Source organism: Apis florea, unplaced genomic scaffold (assembly GCF_048593485.1).
Source record: "Apis florea isolate Af1SG1 unplaced genomic scaffold, ASM4859348v1 contig_3158_pilon, whole genome shotgun sequence".
NCBI classification, from domain to species: Eukaryota; Metazoa; Arthropoda; class Insecta; order Hymenoptera; family Apidae; genus Apis; species Apis florea.
The window spans coordinates 5,879,368-5,904,966 of NW_028256713.1; the positions used below are offsets into that span (position 1 = coordinate 5,879,368).

General features: G+C 39.2%; 1 protein-coding gene across 4 annotated transcripts in view; it reads left to right on the forward strand.

The window, feature by feature from the left end:
- The window catches only part of nmo (serine/threonine-protein kinase nemo), a 181,859-nt gene that overhangs the window by 88,791 nt on the left and 67,469 nt on the right, over positions 1–25,599 (forward strand). For all 4 annotated transcript variants that reach the window (XR_015292417.1, XM_086909601.1, XM_086909602.1 and 1 more), the window contains exons 2-3: positions 20,730–20,859; positions 21,965–22,020. Coding sequence is in view for 3 of the 4 variants with exons in the window: in XM_086909601.1 (XP_086765727.1) it covers positions 20,730–20,859; positions 21,965–22,020 (186 nt within the window). In the remaining variant the exon portion in view is untranslated. The remainder of the gene's footprint in view (positions 1–20,729; positions 20,860–21,964; positions 22,021–25,599) is intronic.

Sequence of the window (25,599 nt, forward strand, 5' to 3'; positions counted from 1 at the left end):
AATTTCATTAAAAATTGGTGTATTTTTTTATATAAATAAAATTAACTCAAAAAATTCCTAATTTATTCGTATCCGTGTAAAATTAAGTCTTCTTCAAATTAAAAATTGTATATTAAAGCGAATCTCTTTAATCTATCCTAACTTTACTCAATTGAGCAGCCATGCAAGCACCCTAGAGTCAAGCACACCACAGAATTCTCACTTATCGCTATCGTTTTTCCTCTTTCTCCTTATCGTCATTGCGGTTCACGTGTCCACGGTATCTGGCATAAAATACATAAAGTCGAGAACATCCGGTGCAGCACAGAAAGCTTAACACGCAATATGGAGCACGTACGCACAATAACCGCTGCCCGGCACGTATATCCGATATTCCATTCGAGAGAATACGCGAATGTATGCAACTTAGTCTAGAAAAGCTGAAAAGTACATCGAACGTATTCACGACTTTCGAAGTTTAATCCGATCGCGGTCTCCACGCGTATTCAAATTTCCCGCGCGTTGATCATAGCTCTAGTGAATTTCTAGTGATTTTATAATACAAATTTGAATATCGAATACTTTAGATATAACAAAAAATTAACATTTCAATTTAATATTCAATTTTTTCATCGGAATTAGCCGAATATTTTGAATTGGATTAAATTTTTCGATAAATATCACAACGAGTGATTGTGCTTTTGTATTATGTGTTGTTGCACGTAATTTTTATACATAAATATCCAACCTCTATTGAAAGGAATTAAAAAAAAAAAATTAATAGAAAATTCCAAGACACAAGAAGCAAACTGACCATATTTCAAAACTGGCTTAAATTATTCGCCTTTTCACCGATTAGAAAGTGAAATGGACACTCGATGTGGCAGTGAACGATTAACACGCTAACGAACGATACACCTCATAATGTATCCACTCTATTAATCACACGCGTAAAATATAGTTTCACTTTCATCTTTTCCAAAGTGTCGCTAATTTTAATTTTAATCTCTGAGGGGAGGAAAATCTTCCGCGCAATTATCCACATTTAAAATTCATAATGACGCATCACGAAAGGGAAAGGGACACGCGATCTTTTTTATATTCAATGCGTATATCGCGTATATGCGAATCGACAAAAGGGAAGAAGACGCGGTTCTTGACCAGACAAAAGCGTCTAGACGAGCGACGGAATTAAAGCCGAGCCTCTGGCTCGACTCTCTTCTTCTTTGCATCGGGAAAAAGGTACACCGAGTTCAAACAATTCCTGGACGAAGGAAATATCTCTATCCTCGCTCACTTTCCATCTCCTACTAGACCACGTGCTTTGAATCTTCTTTAACGGACAACGTGCACGACTCTCTCCCTTTTTCTCTTCTTTCTTCTTCGAGAAATAATAAGACATATACTTTTATCGAACGATCCAAATTTCGTAGTAATTCGAATTATTTCCGCGTCATCATTTCTTCCTATAAAGCGAGAAAAAGTTTAAAAAAAAAATTTTCCGACGCTTTCAAACATCTTGGCCTTGATTATTATTTTCATTGTGTGATATTGATTGATTTGAAATGTTTCGGACAAGAGTTTATATTTGCTTCATTGTTCTCGTTTAAATAATTGTTTCGTTAATGGAATTCAATTATAGAATAAGATGGGATTAGGTCTGGTTTAATTATTTATGACAAGTAGTTGTTCGATTTATTTTTGTTTGAAATATTTTTTCGAGATAAAAGAAAAGGTATATTATACTATAAGAGAAACAATTATTTAATATCTGCACTTATCTTCTTTATTGCCCATAATGTTCTTCATATTGCGCATTTTTAAGTAAGAATTTTACATTTCGTTAATTCTTCTGAATTTACAAGCAAGATAATTTGTAATTAACACAAACTCTCCTCGTTGGATCCGTTTATCTCGTTACCTAATCGAAAATCCATAAATATTAGTTCAAATCTTGATAAAAGCTTATTGAAAAATCGGTGAACCACTATATTACGAAACTCATGGTTGCCAATACCTTTATTATCCTTATCATTTTTGAAAAAAAAAAAAAAAAGATTGTATGAAATTTTAATTAAACGAAAACAACCGAATCGAATGTAATAAATTTCAATATGAAAATTAATAATTTTCCACGGATGTATCATAACTGCTGCGCGATTTTGAAATAACGATAAATCGTTATTCATTGGTTCACTAATTAGAAAAGGAAGAAGAAAAAAAGAAAAGTCGTACGAAAGGAATCGTGGCCAATTTAATATTATCGCGAATAAATTTCCCGATGAAGTTCTCGCGTGCTTTCCAAGCGATTAAGAGAAGGTGTTGCACTTTCGTGCGGCTTATCGCTGTTATCTCACAAATAGAAATATCAATGGTTGAAATTAATAAATTCCAGATTCGTTATTGTGAAAACGACGAGATAAACCGAACTATTTATCGTAGAAATAATAGAGATACGTGTATTATATTGCGTGTAATAATGTGCAGAAATCTTGGACCACCCGGTGTTAGCCGTAATTTACCGGTAATCCAACGTTAGACGTATGCTTCAAATTTATTATTATTTCCTAGGGAATTTTCGTGCTTTCGCATTCACGTGTATTGTATTAGTTTGGACAGGGTTCAAGAATTCTCAACTTATAATACCGTCCTTCAAAATTCTTATACACTTCACTTTTTATATTTGAAAAATGAATAACGAATCTCTAAATCTGTATCCCTTCACGAAAATTTAAATTTCGTTATTATTTAAAACTGAAAATGAAATTGAGATTAATTTTGAAAGAAAAACGTACCTCGATTTCGATCGTTTCGCACGAAATATAGATTTCGCGGCGAGTCGTTGACCCCCTCCCGACACACGTAGCACGATCGTGATTGACGTGTCGGCGGCTCGACGACGGCCCAAGAGAGAAAGAGAGAAAGGGGTTCCATTAGCAAAGGTTATCGGGTCGACCTCGAATCGTATCGATTGGCTCGGTTTAAAACGTCGACAGCAACAGGCGTCCTTCTTTTTCGGCGCGTCACGCATCGCCATCCTCCTCCACCCGGGGGTGGAATCGCGACTGGCGATTATTCGAGGGTAAGAGGACGTTGACCTCGAAAGACCGTAGATTTTGTCGCTTCGTTGCCGTCCACCTGGAAAAAAGGGTCCACGGTGTTTTTTTAGAGGACGGTATTCTTGGAATTTTTACTACTAAGGGTTCGAGATTGGAATTGAAGAATTAGAAAATTAGGAGATGAATTTTTTAGAAGGAAATAAATTATGCATCTAACTATTTGATACTTGATTATGGTAAAGAAATTTTTAAGGATATTTCATTTTTTGATCGAGATATTCGAGGCACGATATGTCTTTATTAACGAATTAATTATCGAATCGAGCTCGAAATGAAATTTTCCGAAAAAGTTGTTTAAAAAAATTGGAAAAACAACAATTGTTATTACAATTTTCGTTGAATAAACAAAACACTCGATCGATGTATCGTTTTAATCTATATTCTGAAATTTTTTATATTTTTTTCAACAACTCCCTTCCTTATACCTTCTCTGCACGTTAAAAAGCGACGATCCATCGCGTCGATTCGCGATTCCAATTTCCAAGAGCAACAGTTTATCCCCGTGTACAGATATACGGATAAAAAAAAAGCATAGATCCGTGTCCCTCGATATTCGCTTTGTCGTTTATTGATTCCTCGTTAAACTCAATCGGTCCTGTTGATACAACGTACGTTTCGAACGGCGCATTCGTCGTTTACTGTCGCGTATTGTCAAACATTTTCTCCGAAACACGTTCCTTCCATGTACGAGAAGAGATATCCAGAAGCGATAAGGGTGCTTCTTTCATATGGAAAACTTGTATTTCGTGCGACTCGATTGTTGCGAGAATTACGAAGAATGGTCGAATGGTTTCCAAGTAAAGGAAATAGGCACGAGAAACGATATAGTAAAATCGTTGAAAATTGTCTGAAAAAAATGTTATCGTCAAAATTAAAATTTAAAATAAGTGGAAATATATTTTGGTACAATTTTTTCCCTCATCTTTTCTAATATAAGAGAAAGGAAACAAAAGTGTTATTCAGATCGTTGAGGATTGTTTTAACGCAATTCTTCTGAAAAACGTTGAATATTTAAAAAACGTGAATCGTAATTTAAAATCCCGCGGTATCTCATCAGAAATTCGAAAAAATTTCTACGAAAAACATCTCGTACACCGTTCGAAAGATACCACGTCGCGACTCCTTTAATAGCATCCACCCGAAACCCCTCATTTTCCATCGAATTAAACTTCCCTTAAATCGAAACTCCGCCGACGGAAAATTCTTGCCCGGAGGAAAGCTTCTTTTCACGGGAATTCGCGCCACGATGAACTTGCCCGTCCTTTCGAGCACCACCGGAAACCCTCGAAAGAAGCGGATCCTTCTGGTCGATTCTCGAACCTTCACTGCTTGTTAGTTCGGGATTGCAATGTGTTTCATAACGGTCCACGGATTGCGAAAACGGATCTCAGATGGCGTTAAAAGTCGTCTCGACGCCTTATTAGAAAGTTTCGAAGGAATTTGATGCAAGTTTGACGAACGTTCATCCCGATACTTTTTACTTTGATAAAAAGATACCGTGATGGTATTGTGCCAAGAGTGACGAGGAACAATGCGTGTGGTTGAGAGTACGGTTTTTAATGTAATTGGATTTGATTCCGTATGGAACGAGCGAACCAAGTTTTTTTGAGGTTAGGATAACTGTAACTTGCGCGTGTGGAATACGTGTGAGTTTAGTATATTGAAATTTTGATGAGTTTAGAATGATATTAAAGATCATTTTAGAAAATTTTAAGATTTAATTAGTTGGGAAATTTTTAAGCAGATTTTGAGAAATTTGAATTTAAAATTTTATATATTAAAATGATATCTCTTTAACAATTAATATTTTAATTACCAATGTTTAATATGTACTCGATACGTTATTAATTCTTTCTAGTATTTTCTTAATTAGAAAATCCTCAAAGTAATTTCAATTAGATTAAATACAAATCTCACTTAAAAAACTCGAAAGATTTAACCAGTTTCTGTTTAACAATCTTGTCCTAACAAAACAATTTTATTTTTGACGATTCTTTCATTACTTTTAGTTTCTTCCACTTCTTTCTTGCCTTTTTCTTCATTCACCACAAATACTGAATCTACTTTCGAGTAAAGGCCACTTCTAACGCGCTTCTCATACAAATCGGACTAATTACCGTCCAACTGGAGGGCATTCTACGTTTACCATTTCTCAGATGCACTCTAGTTTACCCTTCCAGCTCGGTACTTGGAATAAAACGGGGAACATTGCAGGTACGTGGACTTGGTGTCTCTCATGATCCACCATCTGGGATATCCTACAACCGGCACAGATTAGATCCACTACGTTTTGAAACTCGACTAACGCTTCACCATCTCAAAGTTACATAACCCTAGAGATTGTAGAGTCTGGAAATGGTAGTAGGGGCGTTAGGACGATTTTCGAGGGGTGGTTGTTTGCACGATCGATCGTACGTCTGCGTCTGGATTTTCCTTCCTCCCCCTGTGTTTTTATTTCGAGATATTTTCGTAGTTGGACGACTTTGAACGCAAACTTTGATTTGGTTATATTGGATTTTCTTTCTTTCCTTCGAATTTTTATTCAATATTTTCATTTAATTATATTATTGAATAATTATTACGATAAAATCGTAGAAGAATTATCCATATCAGTTCAAATATTCAAATGTTAATAATCTTAAAGTTATATATTACCTATCTATATTTTGCTATAATTTTGTGTAAAAAGTTGCCTCGTAATTTTTTTTGACTTTTAATTGAAGAAATTTACAAAACCTCGCGTAACATATTGCTTCAATATCACGAATACCCCCTCCTGTTGCCTCAACGAATAAATTTCAGAATTTTCCCAGCTTTCCATGCTACATTGTAACCACCAAATTTTACTTGGATCAAATTTATTTAACAACAATATGATGGTTTTCATCGCAATCTCGTCAATAAATAATAATAATAATAATCATGGAATAAAGAACCGTTGTGCAAACTCGTGCTTCTCTTTCGAACTTACAAAATCTGGTATCTGGTTCGTAAAAGCAAACGAGGCGTCGAATAAATGTATCCGCCTGTCAGTTTCGCTTTAATGATTTGTCATCGGAGGGTCATTAACGACAATCAAGTTGGGAATTTTCTTGCGGCCATCAAAGCGGACATTGAGGGACAACCGTGACGAGGAGACGGTGGCCGTTCAACGATCGCAATAATTCGTCATAATTGTCGTTTCACGACCGATTCCAGGGCGTGGAGACACCGTGAAAAATGGAAACACGCGAGTGGCCCGTGCTGCGGGAACCCCGTGAAATTCGCTGATCACCGGCCAGGAGACAACCTGAGGTGATTCCAACCGCTGATGACCGAGGCTTTCTTACCACCTCCTGCGTTCCTCTTCTCCGCGCTGATGACTTGCTCCTATCTTTCAGCCATTTCTTGTCGTCCACGTCGTTCGAGGTGTCATTTGAGTGATATCTGAATTAGACTTTTTCTTTTCCTTTCTTTCTTTCTTTCTTTCTTTCTTTTTTTTTTTTTTTGGCACAAATTCAGGAATTCGACGCGTTCGAACACACGTTTTTTCACGAAATTGTTCGAAACGTTTCTACGAATTATTTTGGATTTCTTTGAAATTCGGCATTTTCCAATTCTATCGTCTCCGTGATTCAAATTTTTGGATGTGCAAATTTTCGTTGAAAAACTTGGAACCAATGTTTCTCGTCTTTTTTTTTTCTATGATTAAAATTAAACAATTACAAAGAAATATTTTCAAATTGTTGTATGCGTCTTGTACCCAACCATCGATATTAATCACGGTCAAAGTGCAATTACAATTGAAATTCAGAGTTTCTCCACCACCACACTTTCTACTTAATCAAACCTAATTAAACCGAGCTTTCGATGCAACCTTTTCTATCGAAAAGGTGTCTGCCAAGGCCCAAAGAAACAGGTAGCCGTAGAATTAACACGGCGAGTTATTATTATGGTCGCGAGGAAGTTTTTCCCGGCTTTCTCCGCACCGTTTTACCGCTCTATTATCGCGTAACCGTTTCAAGAAGCTAGCCCCAGCTTCCTGGCCAGAAGTCGCGCCAGTTTCCGCCGAAACCGCAGTTTCTCCTCGCGCGTTAACTTTAAACTAGTTAAAGGAAAGTTGAGCCTCGGTGGCTTATTCGTGTAAATACACCCGCCACTTACAACCGCGTTAAACCCGCTCCCGATCGATAAATGTCTCCCTCTCCAGCATCTTAACCCTTTCGCTATATACTCCCTCTGCACTCGTACTGTACGATATGACGATTGATATGGATTTATCTTTCTCTGGAAACGTGGCATCGATATTTTGTTTTTATCGTCAATTTTTTTTTTTTTTCAAAGCAACTCGAAGACGTAAACGATCTTTCTCGAGCACATTTTCGATGAAACGGAAAAGCGAAAGGGTTAAATTCGACCAACGACTGATCCTGTAAAAATTTTTTTTCAAAGCAACTCGAATTTATTGCACATCCTTCTCTGGAAACGTGGCATCGATATTTTGTTTTCGTCAATTTTTTTTTTTTTTCAAAGCAACTCGAAGACGTAAACGATCTTTCTCGAGCACATTTTCGATGAAACGGAAAAGCGAAAGGGTTAAATTCGACCAACGACTGATCCTGCAAAAATTTTTTTTTCAAAGCAACTCTAATCCAGATCTTTCTCGAGCACATTTTCGATGCAACGGAGAAGCGAAAGGGTTAAACTCGATCAACGACCGATCCTCTGAATTCAAATCTAAATTTGAGAATTAAAATCGTACCAAGTTAATTCCCTTCACTCTTCTTCCAAAGCTACTCGAAGAAGGAGAAAACTCATTCTCTTCCTTCCTTCTTATTTACTTTGCTCACGTTACGCGAGAGAGACAGTCCTCGAGAGCGAGTCCATCCAGGGTTAAAACTATCCACCGACTCCTTTTTCTCTCTTTCTCGAAGAATCCAAGAAGGGGGGCCCCGTTACGTTTCTCCATAAACGTGGAATCCTCGTAGTCGAACGGTAGTCGTTAAGGGGGCGAGCGTCTGACAAGCGTAGGCAGGCTAACCCGTTCCCGGTAAATCGAGGTAACGAGCCGTAATCGATCGCCGTTTCCACGCCGTGTAACTTTCGTGTCGTGCATCGAGAGCCAATTATAAATTATCGCCCGCTACTAATGCATAATTGGCTGTATTAATTAATACGCGCGTGCCTGTCTCTCTCTCTCTCTCTCTCTCTCTCTCACTCTCTCGGCTTGATTACGGCTGAACATTCGAGGATGGGGTCGATCTTTCAAGTTCGTGGATGTATCCCCGTGCGATTCGTTAATGGGTTGGTTGGTGTCGAGTAAAAAGATATCGAACGATTATTTTTAGAATAATGATTTTTTAGAATAATTCGAGGGAAGAAGAGAAAAATTGACTTAAAAATATTATAATCAAATAGCGCAAGGCCGTTTAGACGACGAAATGAAAACTCGAAAATGAATTTTATCTTCGATCTTCTAATCTAATTATTAATCCGATATCTCGAAGATTTATCCTCCTTCAACCCTTTGTATCCAATACTATATTCAATCGAATGAAGAAGCGGCTGATCGATCGATCAATTTCGATGATCGAGCGAAATCAAATCGTTCGATTACTATTTAAAATACAAAGATTTCGTTTCGATCTGTCGATCGTGATTTGATCTGGTCGCGAATAATTATACCCTCTTATGGAAGGAGGGGGAGGATCGATTTTCAGGACTTTATTACCGCCCCTCTCGTCGTTATCGCCGCCTCTAATTGCGCTCATAATTAATCAGAGCATTTTTTTTTCCCCTTCTTTTTACGCGACCACCACCGCCATCACGGTAATTAAATTGAGAGCGCATCGTTGATCCTATCGTGGATAATAATGTCGCGGAAAATCCCGTTGCGCTCGGCCGGCAAGAATTGCAGTTTGTTTAACTCAAAACGAGTGTCAACCGTCCACTCCTTTCGAAGACTTTCGTCGCTTCGTGGCCGACAGTCGTGTTATTATTAACGGATCTTTTAAAAATAAGCAAGAAAATATCATCGCGTTGTTCAAATTTCTTTTAAATTATATTTATAAGATATGAACGAATCGAATCGTAAAGTTGCACGATTGATTAAAATCGCCCAAAAACTTGAGTTTTATTTATTGCACGCGTGCAGGTAGAATTTTACATTGTCGAATGATCGTTCTGAACGTCGTCTACATCGCGGAGGATAACATAATTTGTCGCTTTTCCTCGAGCATGGAACGAAGAGTATCGTGAAATATAAGCGATGAATGCGGTTAACGGTTAAATAAAATGGATACAATTGTGTACGATCGACGAGTTGAAAACTTCTTCTAGGAAAAAACAAGTGGAACAATCGAAAATTGCCGCTACGTTATTGCCGGATTGATAATTGATAATCCACGTATGGGAATCGAGAGTGGAACAATCGATGCCGAGGAAGAAAAAGGTTGATGAACCAGTCTAATTTGTTTCAAGATACGTGGAATGGCTTGGTGGAGAAAGTAAGGATTTTCTTGCCTGCCTGGTGGGCAATATTTAGCGAGATCTTACGAGTCAGGTTTTATTCGCGAGCGGAAAGAGCGGTTTGAAAAGTGAATTCCTGAAGAATCACCGTGACACCGCTACAAGTGTCTCTTTATTCCATCCGCAGGAATCTTTCTATTTGCAAGAATTTTAGTCAAATTACAATTTATAAATAATCGTCAACGATAAAAAGTTTAATTGCAATTCTTAATTTCTTGGTCACAACACGAGACGTTTTATTTAAGGTTATTAATCAGATAAATGCTGTATACGATGTTTGTATCAAATAAATCTATCAAATAAATCATCATTTTTGTACACCGACTTTTCCTCGAAGGATCGATCCACGAATTTCAATTAAGAAACGACTCGATGACTCCTCCGTGATGATTTTTGTAATTCGAAGAAACGAAAAATTCCCATGAAAAAGAGTAACCCGAATTGTCCAATCCACTTTCATCATCCTGAAATTAAAGTTTCCAAAAACTCGATAACGAACGAACGAACAAAATTCGATCGAACACGGGTGAAAAAAAAAAAAAAAAAGAAGAAGAAACTCCGATTGGAATATCTTTCAAAGAAGAAGAATATTCTATTCACGATCACGGATTACGTGGAACCATGAGAGGCGCAGTCGGCGGAAGAACGAGGGAAAAACCGACCGCAGAACACCGATCCTCTAAACAGGGCACCACTGATTGCAAGATAACAGATCAGCAGCGCATCCCGTAGAACCGTTTCACCAGCTTCGAGCCAGCAAGAAACACGCCTAACGCGGACACGAATCCGCACGAAGCCTTCTTGTTCCCAGCACTCTAATCTTCCTATCATCATCCCCTCGAGCAACCGAGTATCACGATTTTTCTCCCGATGAAACCACTCTTATCTCGCCGTAATTTTATTACTATTCTGCTCATTGTCCCCCTTTCCCCGTATTTTTGTCGTTCAACACAACCTCGTCGGCCGCACCTTCTTCTCCTCGAGCAAGAAATTTTCCCCATGATAATTCAATCGTTGAAGCGAATAAAAAGCGAAGAAATCCTTCTTATATACCCGTGAAATTAAAGTAACGAAGGATAAGAAAATTGAGCTTGTTAAAAATGTTTAAAACGTTAAAAGAACTCCTGCTATTCCTCCACGTATTTGTCTAATTCGTGTTCGATTCGAGAGGGGTTGGGCGGCGAATCGGGATTGGCCAGACGCACGGGTCGAAACCCCTGCGACGGCCCCCCCACCATTTCGCGGCAATGCGGAAGCCGTATCGTCGGCCCCAAGGTCACTGGTGCACCTCAAGGTCACCAGCTTTTCGCTCGTGCGCCAATTCATCTCGATATACACTTGCCAATTCCCTCGCTGCGACAAACTTTCTCTAAATGTAACACCACCCTTTAACCCTTTTTTTCTCTCTTCAACCCTACCTGCGCGCCTCTCTCCTTTTCTTTCTCTCCATTGTAATCAAAAATGATAGCTTCTCAAGGGCAAGGCTTTTCCTCTCTTCTTCTCGCAACCAAGAAAAATTTCGAATTTATAATCGATAACTCGTGTACATTATAGCTCGTGTAATAAGCAAGTGAAATTTTACATTTTAGATTTTCCTCTCTTTCGAAACGTTTTAACCTGAAACGAGACAACGATCGGTTAGCAAAAATGGGAAAGTGTGTAGTTCTTTTAGAAGCAAAAGAGATGTACGGTGAATTATATTTAGGAGAAATGTTTAATTAGTAAATCGAGGAATATTCTCACTCTTCTATTTCTATTTCTTTCTTTTTTTTTCTTTTTCATTTTTTCATCGCTTAATCAATTATTTAATTTAGTGTTGCGTTTTATTTTAACATTATGGAGGTTGTTTTGCAACGCCTGGTCAGGGACCCGGTCGCGTGTAGACAGTGACTGGCATGCGTGCGAGAGATCGATAACTTTTTCCCCACCTTCCGCCATTCTTGCTCGCAACACGCGCCACTCTTTCCAGGTTTCAACAATTACAGCCTTTTACAAGCGCATTCGCGTTAATTAACAGGAAATAAATAATTACAGATGTATCAGAGATAACGAAACTACGGATAATAAAAAAGAAAGAAAGAAAGAAAGAAAAAAAAGATTTCACCGTTAATAAATATTTTCTCTCTTGCATTGTTATCAAATGCTAATGAGTCAGATTTTAACGAATCGCTTTCGAGGAATATTCGAGGAATTGCACGCCTCCTCCCAAAATTGAAATAATTTGAAAACCAATATTTCTTATAAATTTTATTTTACACGAATTCGTTTCCTTCGTCTTACAGACGTGATCTTACATTTTGTTAAAATACTATTTCAATTCAGGATTCACCTTCGAATGATTAAATTATTGCATTAATTTTTTTTTTTTTTTTGAAACGTCGTTATCAGAATAAAAAGAAATCGAATTAATCCTCTCTCTCGGTTCGACGTACAAAACTTCCACGTACAAAACGTAGATCCGATTTGTTTCCTTTATTAATTAATTCTAATTCCATTATCCACGATCGTGAATAATTTGTAACAAAGAGGAAAGAAAGAAAATGGAATATAACCAAGCCTCCTCTCTCAACAAAATTCTAATTATACGCTAATTTCCATCCCGTTTCTGAAACCTTGGCAGCGAATTGTAGCGAGGGCGGGGGTGTAGCCCGCCCTCGGCTCGCAGCGTTAACAATTCATCGGCCCGTTCGAAATTTACGCGTGTCTAGACGAGTGAGATACGTACAATGCTCGTCCACGTGGCACAGACGATAATGTTTTCCCTCCCGTTCCTCCGCGATAACACGCACGCACACACATGCATACGTACACAGATGTAGGCGCAGGTCGAGGGACTCGTTTTATTGGGAGAAGAGGAGTAGAAATCCTCTTCTCCTCGTGCTATCCAACTTTTCGTGTTCTTCGAAAAAAAAAAAAAAAAACGCGTAGAACTCCCTCGAACGCAGGTAGAAACTTGCTTTGCGTTCAACGAATAGAATCTTTCGGGCCTGGATCGATCGTGTTCCCCGTAATTTTTTTCTTTTTTTTAATATTAAGGCTCGTCCAAGAAGATGCAACGAGACGAATCTTTTAGATAAAAATAGTGTTATTAATCGTGTTATTAAATTTTTCATTTTTTGTTGTATTAATTCCAGTATTAATTCGAAAGTCTGTGCAAATTTTGAAGATGTAATATATATATAAGAGATATCGAAAATGTATGGTGATATTTCAAGAGCGGATTTTTATTTCTAGTTCGATTGTATTAAAGTAAAATTTTCATACGTGTGCGCGATATATTTCCATATTTTGGAAACGAATTTTATATATATATAAAAGCGCTTAACGGATTAATTAAGGATTTATCTTTCAGCGGTTTTTCTTTAGATTACTTTGAGAGTTATGATTTTTTCTTTCTTTCTTTCTTTGCATTTTATAATGAGAATTATATTAAAAACGTCACACGAGAAATGATTCGAAAAACGTATAAATCTATTCCTCCTTCGCATATTATATTTAACTCTTTAACTCTCCTTCCCGTATCATTTAGCTCGATGAAATCCAGGCCCAGTAGGGCACTTTGCAACTTTGTGGATTATAAGAATCGTGATTTTCTCGTGGCGTACTGTTGAAAATTAAATCTCGATTGAAAAAAATTCATTCCACGAGTTCCACTCGTGATGTTTAGGTTTGGTTGATCTTCGATTCACGAGTTCGAATGGTGCTATTCATGCTTGGGCCGAAATCTTCAGTCAGACTCGTGATAATACGAAAAGGGGTTAAAAATCTCTTCTTCTGATTCTTCAAATTTCTCAATAACTGAAATAACAACAGCTAAAAGAATCTACGTTTAAATAATCCTCCATTTATCCCTCATCCCTCTTCGCCACAAATTCCAAACCACTATCGTTCGCTCGATCATTTATCCTCTAATCTATGAAATTCGTTCAAAAATTCACGAATCGTCGATTCGCGAAATTTCGTTCGTTTCAATGAGTTCGACGAATCGTTCAAACGAGAAACCAACAGACAACGATACCATCTCGTTTATTAACGAGATTGTACACGCGAGAAAATTGTAGATAAGTCGCGATAACGCTCGTTTCCCACCCGCCCTTATTTTCATCGACGGCTACGGTTGGTTCCACCCCCTCTTCTCCCACTGTTGACTCTTCTTTGTCCGTGGATCGAAGTTCGAAAACCTTTATCGGCGGCCCAAATGTTTAATTGGACGGTAATTAAATGGGAAGTGGGCGCGATAACGTTTACGAATCGTATCTCTATTTCTATTTCGTCGAGGGGGTAATTTCTGCCTTTGTTACTTTGTTATTTTGTTACAGCCTTCCTCGCGTGTAATTTCGACCGACCGATTATATATACATATATTTCGAGTTTTAGAGTTAATTGAATCGAACCGGGCGTGGTTTAATTACTTTATTTTATTGTTCAACCCGGTTTTTGCGCAAGTGGCTCGACCGATTATTTATTGGGATGCGCTCGTTTTTAGTTAATATCTCTGGATTCTGAAATTCCGCAAATTACTTATGTTCTCGCAACGCAAAATTTAAACTTTAGAACGAATCTGTTGTCACGATTTAATAACGTCGATGTTAATTTAAAGAAGGGAAAAATTCAGGAGGAAATCGCGAAAAAGAAAAAAGTTTCCTGTTAAATTAACGTAATTAGAAAAAGAATATCGATTCCTTCTCTTATCTATGCTCCCATTTTTTTAATCATTCACGCGTCGTCTTTTCCTGCCCGATTATAGGGGCAGAGCGTTATTGCTCGAGGCGATTCATCGAACGAGGCAAGCTGCGCCAAAGGGGGTTTTAATAAAGTTCGTCGGTCAATCCCCGTCGTAGGCGCGGAATCGTTTGTGTTATCACAGTGGTGTATCGCACACCCGATTTTCGTTTACAGAGTTTAGAGTGATTATCGCGTGGAATATATCTACCCCGTAATTAATCCGTAATTAAATCGGACAATGCGCGCCCCGACAGTGCCTTACCCCTCTCTCGGTTTACCTTCCACCCTTATCTCATCTCATCCATCGTTCCTTCCCTCCTTTTTTTTTTTTTTAATTCTCGTTTCGAATCCATCGTTCTGACATCGTCGTCATCGTCGTCGTCGTCGTCGTCGTCGTCGCGTAACATTTAATTAAACGCTGATTAAACCGAACTGCCCTGCTAATGGAGCCACCATCATCCTCCCCTCCATTTTATTATCGATTCTCTTCGCGCTGTCCAATTAATACCAGCTACTATTGTTTAACTAAATATCGGGTAAATCGGAACGAATAGCGATTACGAGTCATGCTACTTTTCTCTCGCGTCGGCACTATACTATCAAGCATACTAATGCAATTCACTCTTTAATTTCTGCTAATAATCAAATTGTGAAACTCGATGTGTCCAACTTTCAGTCGAAATTAACCCTGTTAAGTATTTCCGATTTTTGGATCCTGTTATTGGATTTTTTTTGATGGAGGATTATTAAAAAGTAATTTCTTCGCGTTCGATTAAATATACTTCGATTTATCGATAAAACGAAAAAATGAAAAAAAGTTAATAACGAAGAAGTGTTAAAGAAGGAATTGATTACATCCGGAAAACAATTTCTACGAAACGAAAATTGTATGATTCTACAAACAATCTTCCACGAAAGAAAAATCGGATGCATCGAATTTTTGAAAATCTGAGAATCCTCGTTAACGAAGTTACAAAAAACAAAGCGTAACGAGCAAAGTTTCCAACCATATTTTATCCGTAATACCTTTTTTGACAACGTTGGGAATAATATTAATTTTCATTTCACGGCGAAAACTCGTTTTCCGGCTTCTCTCGTCGTCGTCGTCGCGTTTCTTCGGTTCTTTTTTTCTTTTCTGTTCGCTTCGTTCCGGTACGTTCTCGGTTGTGTAGGTGAAAGGTGCCGAAAGGAGCGCGATTTTGCCGCGTCGAAAGTCTTGACGAGCATTAAATAGTTCAGCGACCTGCTATACCGACCGATCCGAAACACGAAATGGCGCCCGATAATTTTCTTCGAGCCTCGAACGATTTCCCTTAAGTTGCGAGGTCGGACTCGTAAAAACGACGGAGAGGCGACGGATATCGCGGATTTCTTGCCTTAAATATGGCGCTAAACAGTATTTCCGACACGTTTACGATCGTTCTCGATCGTAATGTAGCAGATTTAATCTATTTTCTGAAGTTTAACGATCCACAGTTTCATTTTGCTCTTCTCATATTGGCCGAGGTGATAATTGAGCATCGCGTATTAATAAACATAGACAATCCTCATAGTCGTGGATATTTTGGAATTCGTATGTTTCCAGATAAATATATGTTCTCGGTTTCGACGATCGTTTTCAAAATCGTCGATCGCATTATCGATAAAAAACATACGAGATTTTTGAATTTGGACCACCAAGCAATGGTACAATCTTCTTCTTCTTCTTCTTCTTCTTCTTCTTCTTCTTCTTCTTTCCTCCTTATATCCTTTAACTTCAAAAAAGAACCAAAGAATCTTTCATTTTCTTAAACACTCAAAAAAAAAAAAAAAAAAAAACCTCGATATTAATCACAAACCATTCCACCGATTAAATTTAAACCAAAGAAACAAATTCCTCTTTCTTCCCCCTCCAACTTCAAAGGAACCAAGACCCAAGAACTGCTCACCTCCATTTCCCTGATCAAGAATCGAGAAAAATATTAATTCGACCCCTCTCGTTTTCAACCAACGTTTCCTTTACCCTTCTCTTCCCTCCAAAGAGGCGACCAGTAGGAGGATCCAAGAGATCCGCTTGGAAGAAAACCAAAAACACCTCCCTCGTATTCTCGTATCCTCCTTGCTCGAAATCCATCCACGATAAAATTTCTTCGATCCCGATTTAATCCAACGTTCTCTCGAGGGATGAAATCCGCGTTGCAACGGGACTCGAACGGGATATTCTACTTTGAATGGACGAGCGGTAAACAAGCGGCGCAAAAAGCTCGCGTTGCGTCCGCCGCAGAAATGGTAATGGGCATTGTTCGCGGTTAAACGGCCGGCTAAACGATCCGCTATAAATAAACGGAGGGAGGGAGGGGGAGATTCAGTTTTCAAATTCGTATTTGTTACGTGTGGAGGGGTGATGAGGCTGGTTTGTTTGCCGGTTATTTTTAAAATGCTCCACTCGTTCTGAATTTATAAATAAAGCGTGTAATTCGCCGGGGATGAAAGGATCGGATTTGTTGTTCGGATGGACGGAAATAGAACGGCTGGTTTTTTTTTTTTTTTTTCGCTCGAAGGTCCTTTTCTCTATCGGAATTTCCAATGACGACGGGGTAGGGGTTTGTTCTATTCGGGGATGAATGACGTTCATTCTGTGTGAATGGACTCGCGCGGCAATCGTGCGTGGGGACTGGCGGGGATAATGGATGTCTCGAGTGTAATTGTTGGGGGAATAATTAGGGGGATGTCTCGAGATATCTGTAAGGTAAGGAGGCCCCTCGATCGAACTCGATTATTTTTAGCAGTATTTTCGTGCTGGTTTGTAACGAAGCCATTTCAAGCGTTTTTGCAAATTTACGTGATTTTTATTAATCGCATTAGACAGATCCCGTTACGTTTCTCGACCAGAGTTATTCGAATGTTCCTCTCCAACTTGAGAAATTATTGTGATATAACACATTTCCGTTCTCTCGTTAATTCTGGAACATTTTCAATCAATCAATCCGATTTTTAACACGTTACTTGTCGTAAGTAACGCGAAATAAGGAATTAGTAATTAATAATAAATAATAATTTCGAATTGGAAAGAGAGAAGAGAAGAGAATCGATGGAAAATTTCGCGACGTCGTCATATCGAATTAGTCGAGGCAAGCCCGCGACGGGGAGGGTCGTTCTACTCGAAATCAGTGGCCTCACTTCCGTTATGCTTGGCAGACCGAGTGCGATGACCCTTTTCGAAGGTCATCGCACCTTTCCTCGTTCGTGACTCGCTTCTGTGAATCGAACTTAATCTCCGCTCCTTCGACTCCTCTCCGATAAGATAATCAACGCCTCCCAAATTCGACCGAGAAATTCGACTCCATCCTCTTCCCCTTTGTGTCTTCTTGCTTTTGATTGGAAAAGAAAAAAAAGAAAAAGGATCTCGAAATTCTTAAAAATCGATTCAATCATTTGGAGAAATTTTCTCCAATATTTCTCTACTACCAGAGATTACAAATCTATCGTAATAAAGAAATCTAAATCTCACCTCGATATTCTTATCTTTATATCCAACAGAAGCGGACCGTGAACCAAAATATTCCAACAATCGTTATTTCCTCTTCACAAAGAGGGGGGCAAGAAGGTGAAAAATCGAGGGCTTCTCGAAGCAACAAGTAAAGACAACGCTCCCCTCCATCCTCCCTTTTCTTTCCATCCGGACGGTTAATTCGATCGGACGGTAATTAGGATCGGGGCCGGTGGTAATTTAATCGAGGTGAATTCGCTTTGAATCAATGGTGTGTCGTGGCCCCGGTGCGTGTGAATCGCTCGAACAGGTTTCCTCTTCTCCTCGCATCCGGCCCACGTGACACGCTCTCTGTGTGTATCCCCTCCGCGTGACGTGTGTAACCCCAACATTGTTATCAGGCGTGGTGGCGCGCGTAAATTCCAACATGCGACGAGAATAAAAAGGGGGGGAGGAAGGGGAGGGGGAAATCAGACGGGGAAGAAGGGGAGAGAGAGAGAGGAGGAAACGGCTCGGAGAAGGAAATAAAGCGAATAAAGGACGCGCAATTTAACAGGGCAGTCGCAATTTTCTGCGAAAGTTACGACCTCTTCCACCACCATCCCTTCCACCATTTTTCCTCCTCTCTTTTCGCTTCCGATAAACCTTTTCGAGTCTGCCTCTGCTCGTTCGTCGAGGATTTTGTTTTAAACCGAGAGGGTATCTAGTTTTCGGTGGAAAATATGCTCCTCGGTCGAGGGTGGGGAGGGAGGGTGTCGTCCAGTCGTACGGTTGGTAATTTATCGGAGAGTTATGGGAGACACGTGTCTTCTCTTTGTACTTGGATTTTGAATTTTTATAAATAGATATTCTTGTAGTTTTTAATCGAGAAGGTGTTGAGAAAGTGTCCAGCAAAGTAGAGACACTCTCCCCTGTCGAAATAAATTGGAATTATTTGTTTCATTTATCCTCGTATTCGATGGTTTTCGAAAGAAACCAAGCATACGTTTCCTTTTCCTTAACTTCTCGTTCGGAAAAAGATCGTAATTCAATCGAGATTCCCGTGATTTGTGGAAAAAGAAAAATCGGTTGATTCGATCATTTTCGTTCGAAGAGAGACGGAGATTCATCGAGATTCCCCTCATTTTGGCAGGAATCAATCGTGGAAAACGAAAAATCGGTTTTATTCATTTCTCAAATTCGATCATTTTCGAGAAACCAAGAATCGTTCGAAGAGAGATTAATCGAGATTCCAGCAAGGATGAACGAACCGTGGAAAAACGAAAAACGAAAAAAAAAAAAAAAAAGAAAAAAAGAAATCGGTTTATCACGACGCGCAAGGGTTTTGGCTCGGACAGGACACGGACGAGATTGACCGTCGAATGAAAACGAGGGATTGGAATCGTCGGTTTGCGGTGGCCGGCCGGCTGACAATGAAATCGAGCCACCGTAAACGAACTAATTGCAGGCACAATAATTATTCCACGGCCTGGGCCCCGGCGCGACCTCGTCGTCTGCTCGCGGATTACGAATCGATCGTGGCCTCTGTTATTAACCCTTCCACTCCTCCCCCTCCTCTCTCCTCCCTCCTCCCTGTATTCGTGTCCGCGGATCGACGGACAACGTCGAAATTTATCGTCGCGTGCACGCTCTCCCTATCCTGGCCATCTGCGGCCGACTCTTCTGGGATTTCGCTTTCTGCTCGACGGACGGCCGATTTTTTTCGCTCTGTCGTGCGTTTTTTTTTTTTTTTTTTTTTTTTTTTTTGCTTTTAACGGGGTTAATGAGAGTCGAGGAAGATCAATATTATTATTTTGTTTGTTGTAGCGTTTTCCCGAAATTTTTGAAAGTAATTTTTTCCCTTTATTATTATTATTATTATTATTATTATTATTATTATAATCGGGCGTCAGAGTTTTGAATTTTGCGATTCTTGGGAATTCTTGATGATCGAATTGGAGAGAAAAGAAGAAAACGTAATTTCTGCGAAAGATATTTTGTCATAGATTTTCGTTCGTTAAATATTTTTCGAAATATAAGTAGAGTAAAAGACGTTACGAAGAAATTCGGTTTTAAATGCCATCGATAATATATAGCGATTATTTTTCGCCTCGATTATACGATTCATTCGATGTTTGATTTGGATTGACGTTGGCGCTCCGCTGTATCCGCGCATTAACGTGCGCTACGTGTCTATTCAAAGCAAATAGAAGATAAAATTGAATACTGAACCTACAGAACAGAGATTAGGATTTATTCCCGATATACGAACGAACTTCTAAACGACGGTCGATTTTTTGATAGATCTTGGATCCAAGTTCATTTGGAAGAGTTCAAAGTTTTCGAAAAACTTAATTGATTTGACGAGTAGCTCTCTCTTCGCGAGGAAATTTCGAGGCAAAGTTCTCGAACGAATCGAAAATCTTTCGAATCCGCTTCTAGCAACGAATTAAAATTGAAAGTATACACACAAGGTTCAACAAGGTAAACAGCTTACGTACGGGCGAAGGAAAAGTGTGCTATCTCGACGCACTTTCTTTAAAAACATCATAAATTTGAAATTTATAGCCGTTGAATTAGGAATTACGAAAGAAGAATACGGCGAAATATAATTTTAAACTCCCGATTATTTTTAACTTTCAGAAATAAATTGTGTCAAGATTTCATTTTTTTTCTTTTTCTTTTTTCCCTTTTTTTTTTCCTTTTTTTGCGACGAATCTCTTCTTCGAGGCGAAATATTCGTCGATATTCGAATTTCTTCGAATTAAAAAAAAAAAAAATAAAAACGTTAACGAACGATTTTACGAAATAAAGACGCGCCAACACACTTTTTTCAAAATGTGTGGAAAGAAAAATCGAAGGAACATAGGAATAATCTGGAAAAGAATCTCTCTCTCTCTCTCTCTCTGCACAGATTCTTATCGATAACGCGTTTTCCTTGTAATTTACAGGGCGGTGACAGATCCGAGGGATGGTAGGAGAGTGGCCTTGAAAAAACTGCCGAATGTCTTTCAGAGCCTCGTGAGCAGCAAACGAGTCTTCAGGGAGTTGAAGATGCTCTGCTTCTTCAAACACGAAAACGTAAGTTTTACATTTATAAAATAATAAAAATTCTGCTTCGTAATAATTATGAGCGGATTTTCATTAATTCCTTAAAAAGACCACTTACTTGTATTAAATTATCATTATTCTTTTCGAGAAACTCTGCGTGAAACTTTCAACTTTGTCCTACAAATTTTATGCATTGGAAACACAGGACTTAATCGCACACTCGAACAGGTTACTTTTAAATTATATCCACGAGATGTTTTTGTTATTTCTCCTTCGAAGAAATTTGTGCTCGAAATTTTCTCCATGCAAATTTTATGCAAATATCGTTTGAACTTTAGAAATAAAGGAAAATTAAAATTCTCTGCCTTCCCTTACCTCTTCTAATTATCCAACTTCTAATTATTACAAATAACGTAATACTCTTCTTCTCTCCCCGTGTATTAATAATCGTAACAATCCACAATTAGATCTAAAACTTTTAATCGGCGTATAAATCTCAATTTGCTCGATTTTCGAGACAACTTTTTATTAAAAAAAAAATATATATATTAAAAATATTCGAATGAAGAAAAGCCAACTTCTCCCCGCCTGAAAGATCGATCTCGTCTCCTTTCTCCCCTCCAAATTTCCCGATTTTCCATAACTCACTTATCTTACTTCGTGGTTATCTGGGGAAAATACGGCAGGCATTTTGTTTTACGAGCCAGATAAACGCATTATCGTGCGGCCACCGGAGGAACGTGCCGATGTCTCGATCGTGTTTCTGAATTCCATTAATTTTAAACGTTTTAAGAAAAATATTGTCACAATGGAACACGTGGTTTGAAATTTTCATCAGTTTATCATCGTTCATTATTTTGGGAATTTTTAAACGAAGCAAAAAAAAAAAAAAAAAAAAAAAATGATCGAAGTTGGAAAGATCCCTTTCGTATCGTATAATTTTTCGATTTATATATATTAATATGATTTTGAAATATGATGCTACACATTGATACTCAAGTATCTATCTTTTGACAGAAATGAAAATAAAAATGGATTGATTGTTGGTGTACGAGCGAACAAGACGAGTTTTTGCAAAATTCCTCTTTCGAATCCGCCCATAATTTCAATTTCGTTTTTTCTTTTTCTTTTTCAGGTTCTCTCGGCCCTGGACATCCTTCAACCACCTCACCTGGACTTCTTCCAAGAAATGTATCCTTTTCTATATATATACTCGACGAGAACACAAAGTTAAAAACAGGTTTGTCTTTTCGGAGAAGTCCGAAAACGCTGATTCCTTTACTCGTCGACTCGTGTTTCCGGGACTTTGTACTCGGCCTCCTCTATGGGAATAAATTCCAAGCCTCGAGGCGAGAGAGTTATAAAGAATTCTACGTGGAAATATCGCGATTTTAACTGCGTTCTTCCAAGAAGATCGAAATCCATCGTCTCCTCAAACTCGTCTCTTTCATCCCCCCCCAAAACTTATCTTTTCTCCCAAACACGATGCTTGTGGAAAAAATTATCGATTTAAATCTTCTTTAATCACGCTTTAGAAAAAAAACTTTATTTTTCCAAAACGAGAATATAATTTTTCCTCGAACATCTGCTCGTCTCCGTTCATTCATCCTTTGTCCACCATCGAACGAGCTGAAAAGAAAAAGAAAATAAGAGAAAAGGATACAAAGAATCGTTCACGACGGCGATCACGCGAAGTCCACGGAGGAGGATCCACTTAACCCGTTCCTCCTCGATTTTTCAAGCATCGGCGGAAGCTGAGCGCACGCAACGCTCGTTCGAAGCGACGCGGAAACTTTTAATCGGGCCAACCCCGTCATCGTGGCAGCCACCAATTAAAGCGTGGGAGGAGAAATAGGTATCGTGATCGAGAGATCGGTCGTCGATCGGTCGATCGTCTTGAACCGACGTTTTCCACTTTCTTCCCCCTCTTTTTTTTTTTTTATATATATATATATTATTCAGACGGAAGTCCGCCTCCATTGTCCCTATGGTGTGTATTCCCAGAGGAAGAAAGAGGGTGATATTAATTGCTAGAACAGAAGGGAAAAAGGAATTGGTTTGGAGTTGTAGGGACGACGAGCAGTTTTAGATTGGATATTGATTAGGCTGGGATAGTTAAGGTCGTGAGGAGGATATATATGTTTCATCGTTCGATCAAATAATCGTCTCGATTTCGAGGAAAGTAGAAATTTTAAGGGGAGATGTACGAAGATGTAGAAGTACGAAGATTTGATACGCACAATATCGAGTATTTTCTCAAACAATTATCATTACTACCCTCTAAATCTCGCTCTCAGAAGCAAGCAGAAATTACAATAATAACCAAATGTGCGAGCAAACACCGAGTAGGTTGGCAGGCAAACAGCCCTAACAATCTGAATTCTCGAGTGTTCACAGATTAGCCTCGAAATCTCTACGATCCTAAAACAATCTTAAATAAAAAGGTTAAACGAGTCTCGATCAATCGTTCGTTTTCATTAGAATTTTTGCCGCGGAAAGAAATCGATTCGTTGGGAAAAACCTGTGATCCCCGAGCCGATGGCCACCGTTGGACGGGAAGAAAGGTCTCCCCCCTTTTGGAAAACGAAATTAAGCCAAAACTTGGGAGGGAGGGACACGTGTAGACCGCGTAGGTAACCCAATAAATCTCGAGGCTCTCGCGTTACAGACGCCGGAAGATCAATAACGTCGTGGCGGCGTGCTCCGTCACGTCTCCACGACGGAGGAGGAAGAAGCTTAATTTCAAGGCGAAATCCTCGGCTCCGCCCTTTTTTTGCAATCGGAATAAAGTATCGTCAGAACTGTAAAAGAAAAATAAAAAGTGAGAGTATATTAGAGAATTGATAAAAGAAGTATTAATTGGAGGAATTTTGAAATAATGGAGAGTCGAAAGAAACATTCCAACAGTTTTCCCAGCATTATTAATTGGAGAATCGGGAATCGTGCAACGTTAATCATTTTCAGAAACTTACTTGTAAATTCAAAGAAAGAATGGATATCTTCGTATTCTCCTATTGATTTTTCATTCGTTCACAATATTCTTTCGAATCTCTTGATTTTCCTTAAATTCCGAATCTAATAATTCCATCTTCGTATCGATTCAACTTGCGCGGTTCAGTTCAAGTTTTCCAATTATTATCCAATCGTGACAATTCAACTCGAAGAAATGGGTCTCAACGAAGGGAGAAGGAGAGACGGGCGCGAAACGGTAGCGGAGGCATTCCTCTGCGAATCTCCGTCACGTCCGTTCGAAATCCCTTCCGGTGGAGACTTCCTCTCGCCAACGATCTTACGTAAGCGGCCGGTCGGTTACGTGCAGATTGCTCTCTCGCTGGTTACGTGGAGCACCGTTTTGTTCTCTCTGCGCGCGTCACTTTTCGTTACGAGATTGTTACGAAACCGCGGAGGTCACGAAACGTGTCGCTACGAGATGTTTCGAGAAATTCCACTTGGGATCGATATAGAAACGGAATATCCCTCCACCATATTCTCTCCCTTCTTTTCAGAGGAATTGTGCCGCAAAAGATATTTGCTTTCTTCTCGAATTTCGCGCCATTAACGAAGGAAATGCATTGTTTTATTTCCTTTATATATATATATTTTGCAAAATATAATTTCAGAGCAGAGTGTTTCTGCGGGGAGGGGGAGGTAACTTTCACTCTCAACGCGCAATATCTATTGACGAAAAATAATTCTTGAAAGCAACTTTCGATAGTTTTTACTTTCTTTCGCGCGTAAAAGGAATGCGTGAGAGAGAGAGATTCGATGACGATGATAGAATCTCATTTAATGTAATCTAAAAAAAGACTTGTTCATCGATCACGCAACACTGCATTCGTATCGAGATTCGATCCAAACGGAGATTCAACTTTTCAACAAAATTCACCGATCGATCGGTGTGGAATCGTCGAGAGCGGTCGAATGATCGATCGATCGATCGATCAACGCGAGAAGCGATAATCGATGCCTCTTTAAGCGGGCGAGATCGCTTAACGAACGAGCCACGAAAGTTAATCTTGGACGAAGTCAGTCACGATAAATCAGCTCTTTCCTCTTCACACCGCCTCTCTCTTTATTACTTTTTCTTTTTCTTTTTACAAATACCGCCGCTTCTCGTTATTACCCATCCCAGAGGACCAACTTCTTAATCTCCTCTCGTCGACTCGCCTCTTCCCTCGCTTCCACTTTATTTTTCCAAGTTTCAAATCCAGGGAGACCTCGCGCTGCAGAAAAATCATCGTCCCGATGACGATCTTCTCCTCGAGAACACGATTCAATCTCCTTTTTTTCTCTTCCCACATCCTTCGATCTTCTATTTAATTCCTCCCAAAATCGCTCGAGCCATCATCGTCATCATCTCTCCGAGCATCGTCCTCTCGGAGGATTACACGATCCAACGCACGCACGCACATTGCGAGACAAGGCTCGATTTACCAACAACTCGACGGATCCACCAAATCCTGGCCCAGTGAGGAGGGGGCCACGTGTTTCACGCTCAACCCAAGCCTGATCGATTCGCGCGCGGTTTTTTCCCGGCCGAGAATTCCTCTTCCCACTCGCCTCGTTACGCGCCTCATGCTTTTTGCTCGGATTTCGAGCGCGCGTGCGAGTTGTTTGTTTGTTCCTTACGAAAGGACGACTCGATATCTTTTCTTGCGAATCAAAAGATCGTCGAGCTATTCTCAAATATAATTATATTCGCCGAATTAATTGGAAACGATCAGATTGCGACTCGTAAAATTTGCGAAAATCCAAAAGTGGATTTTTTGG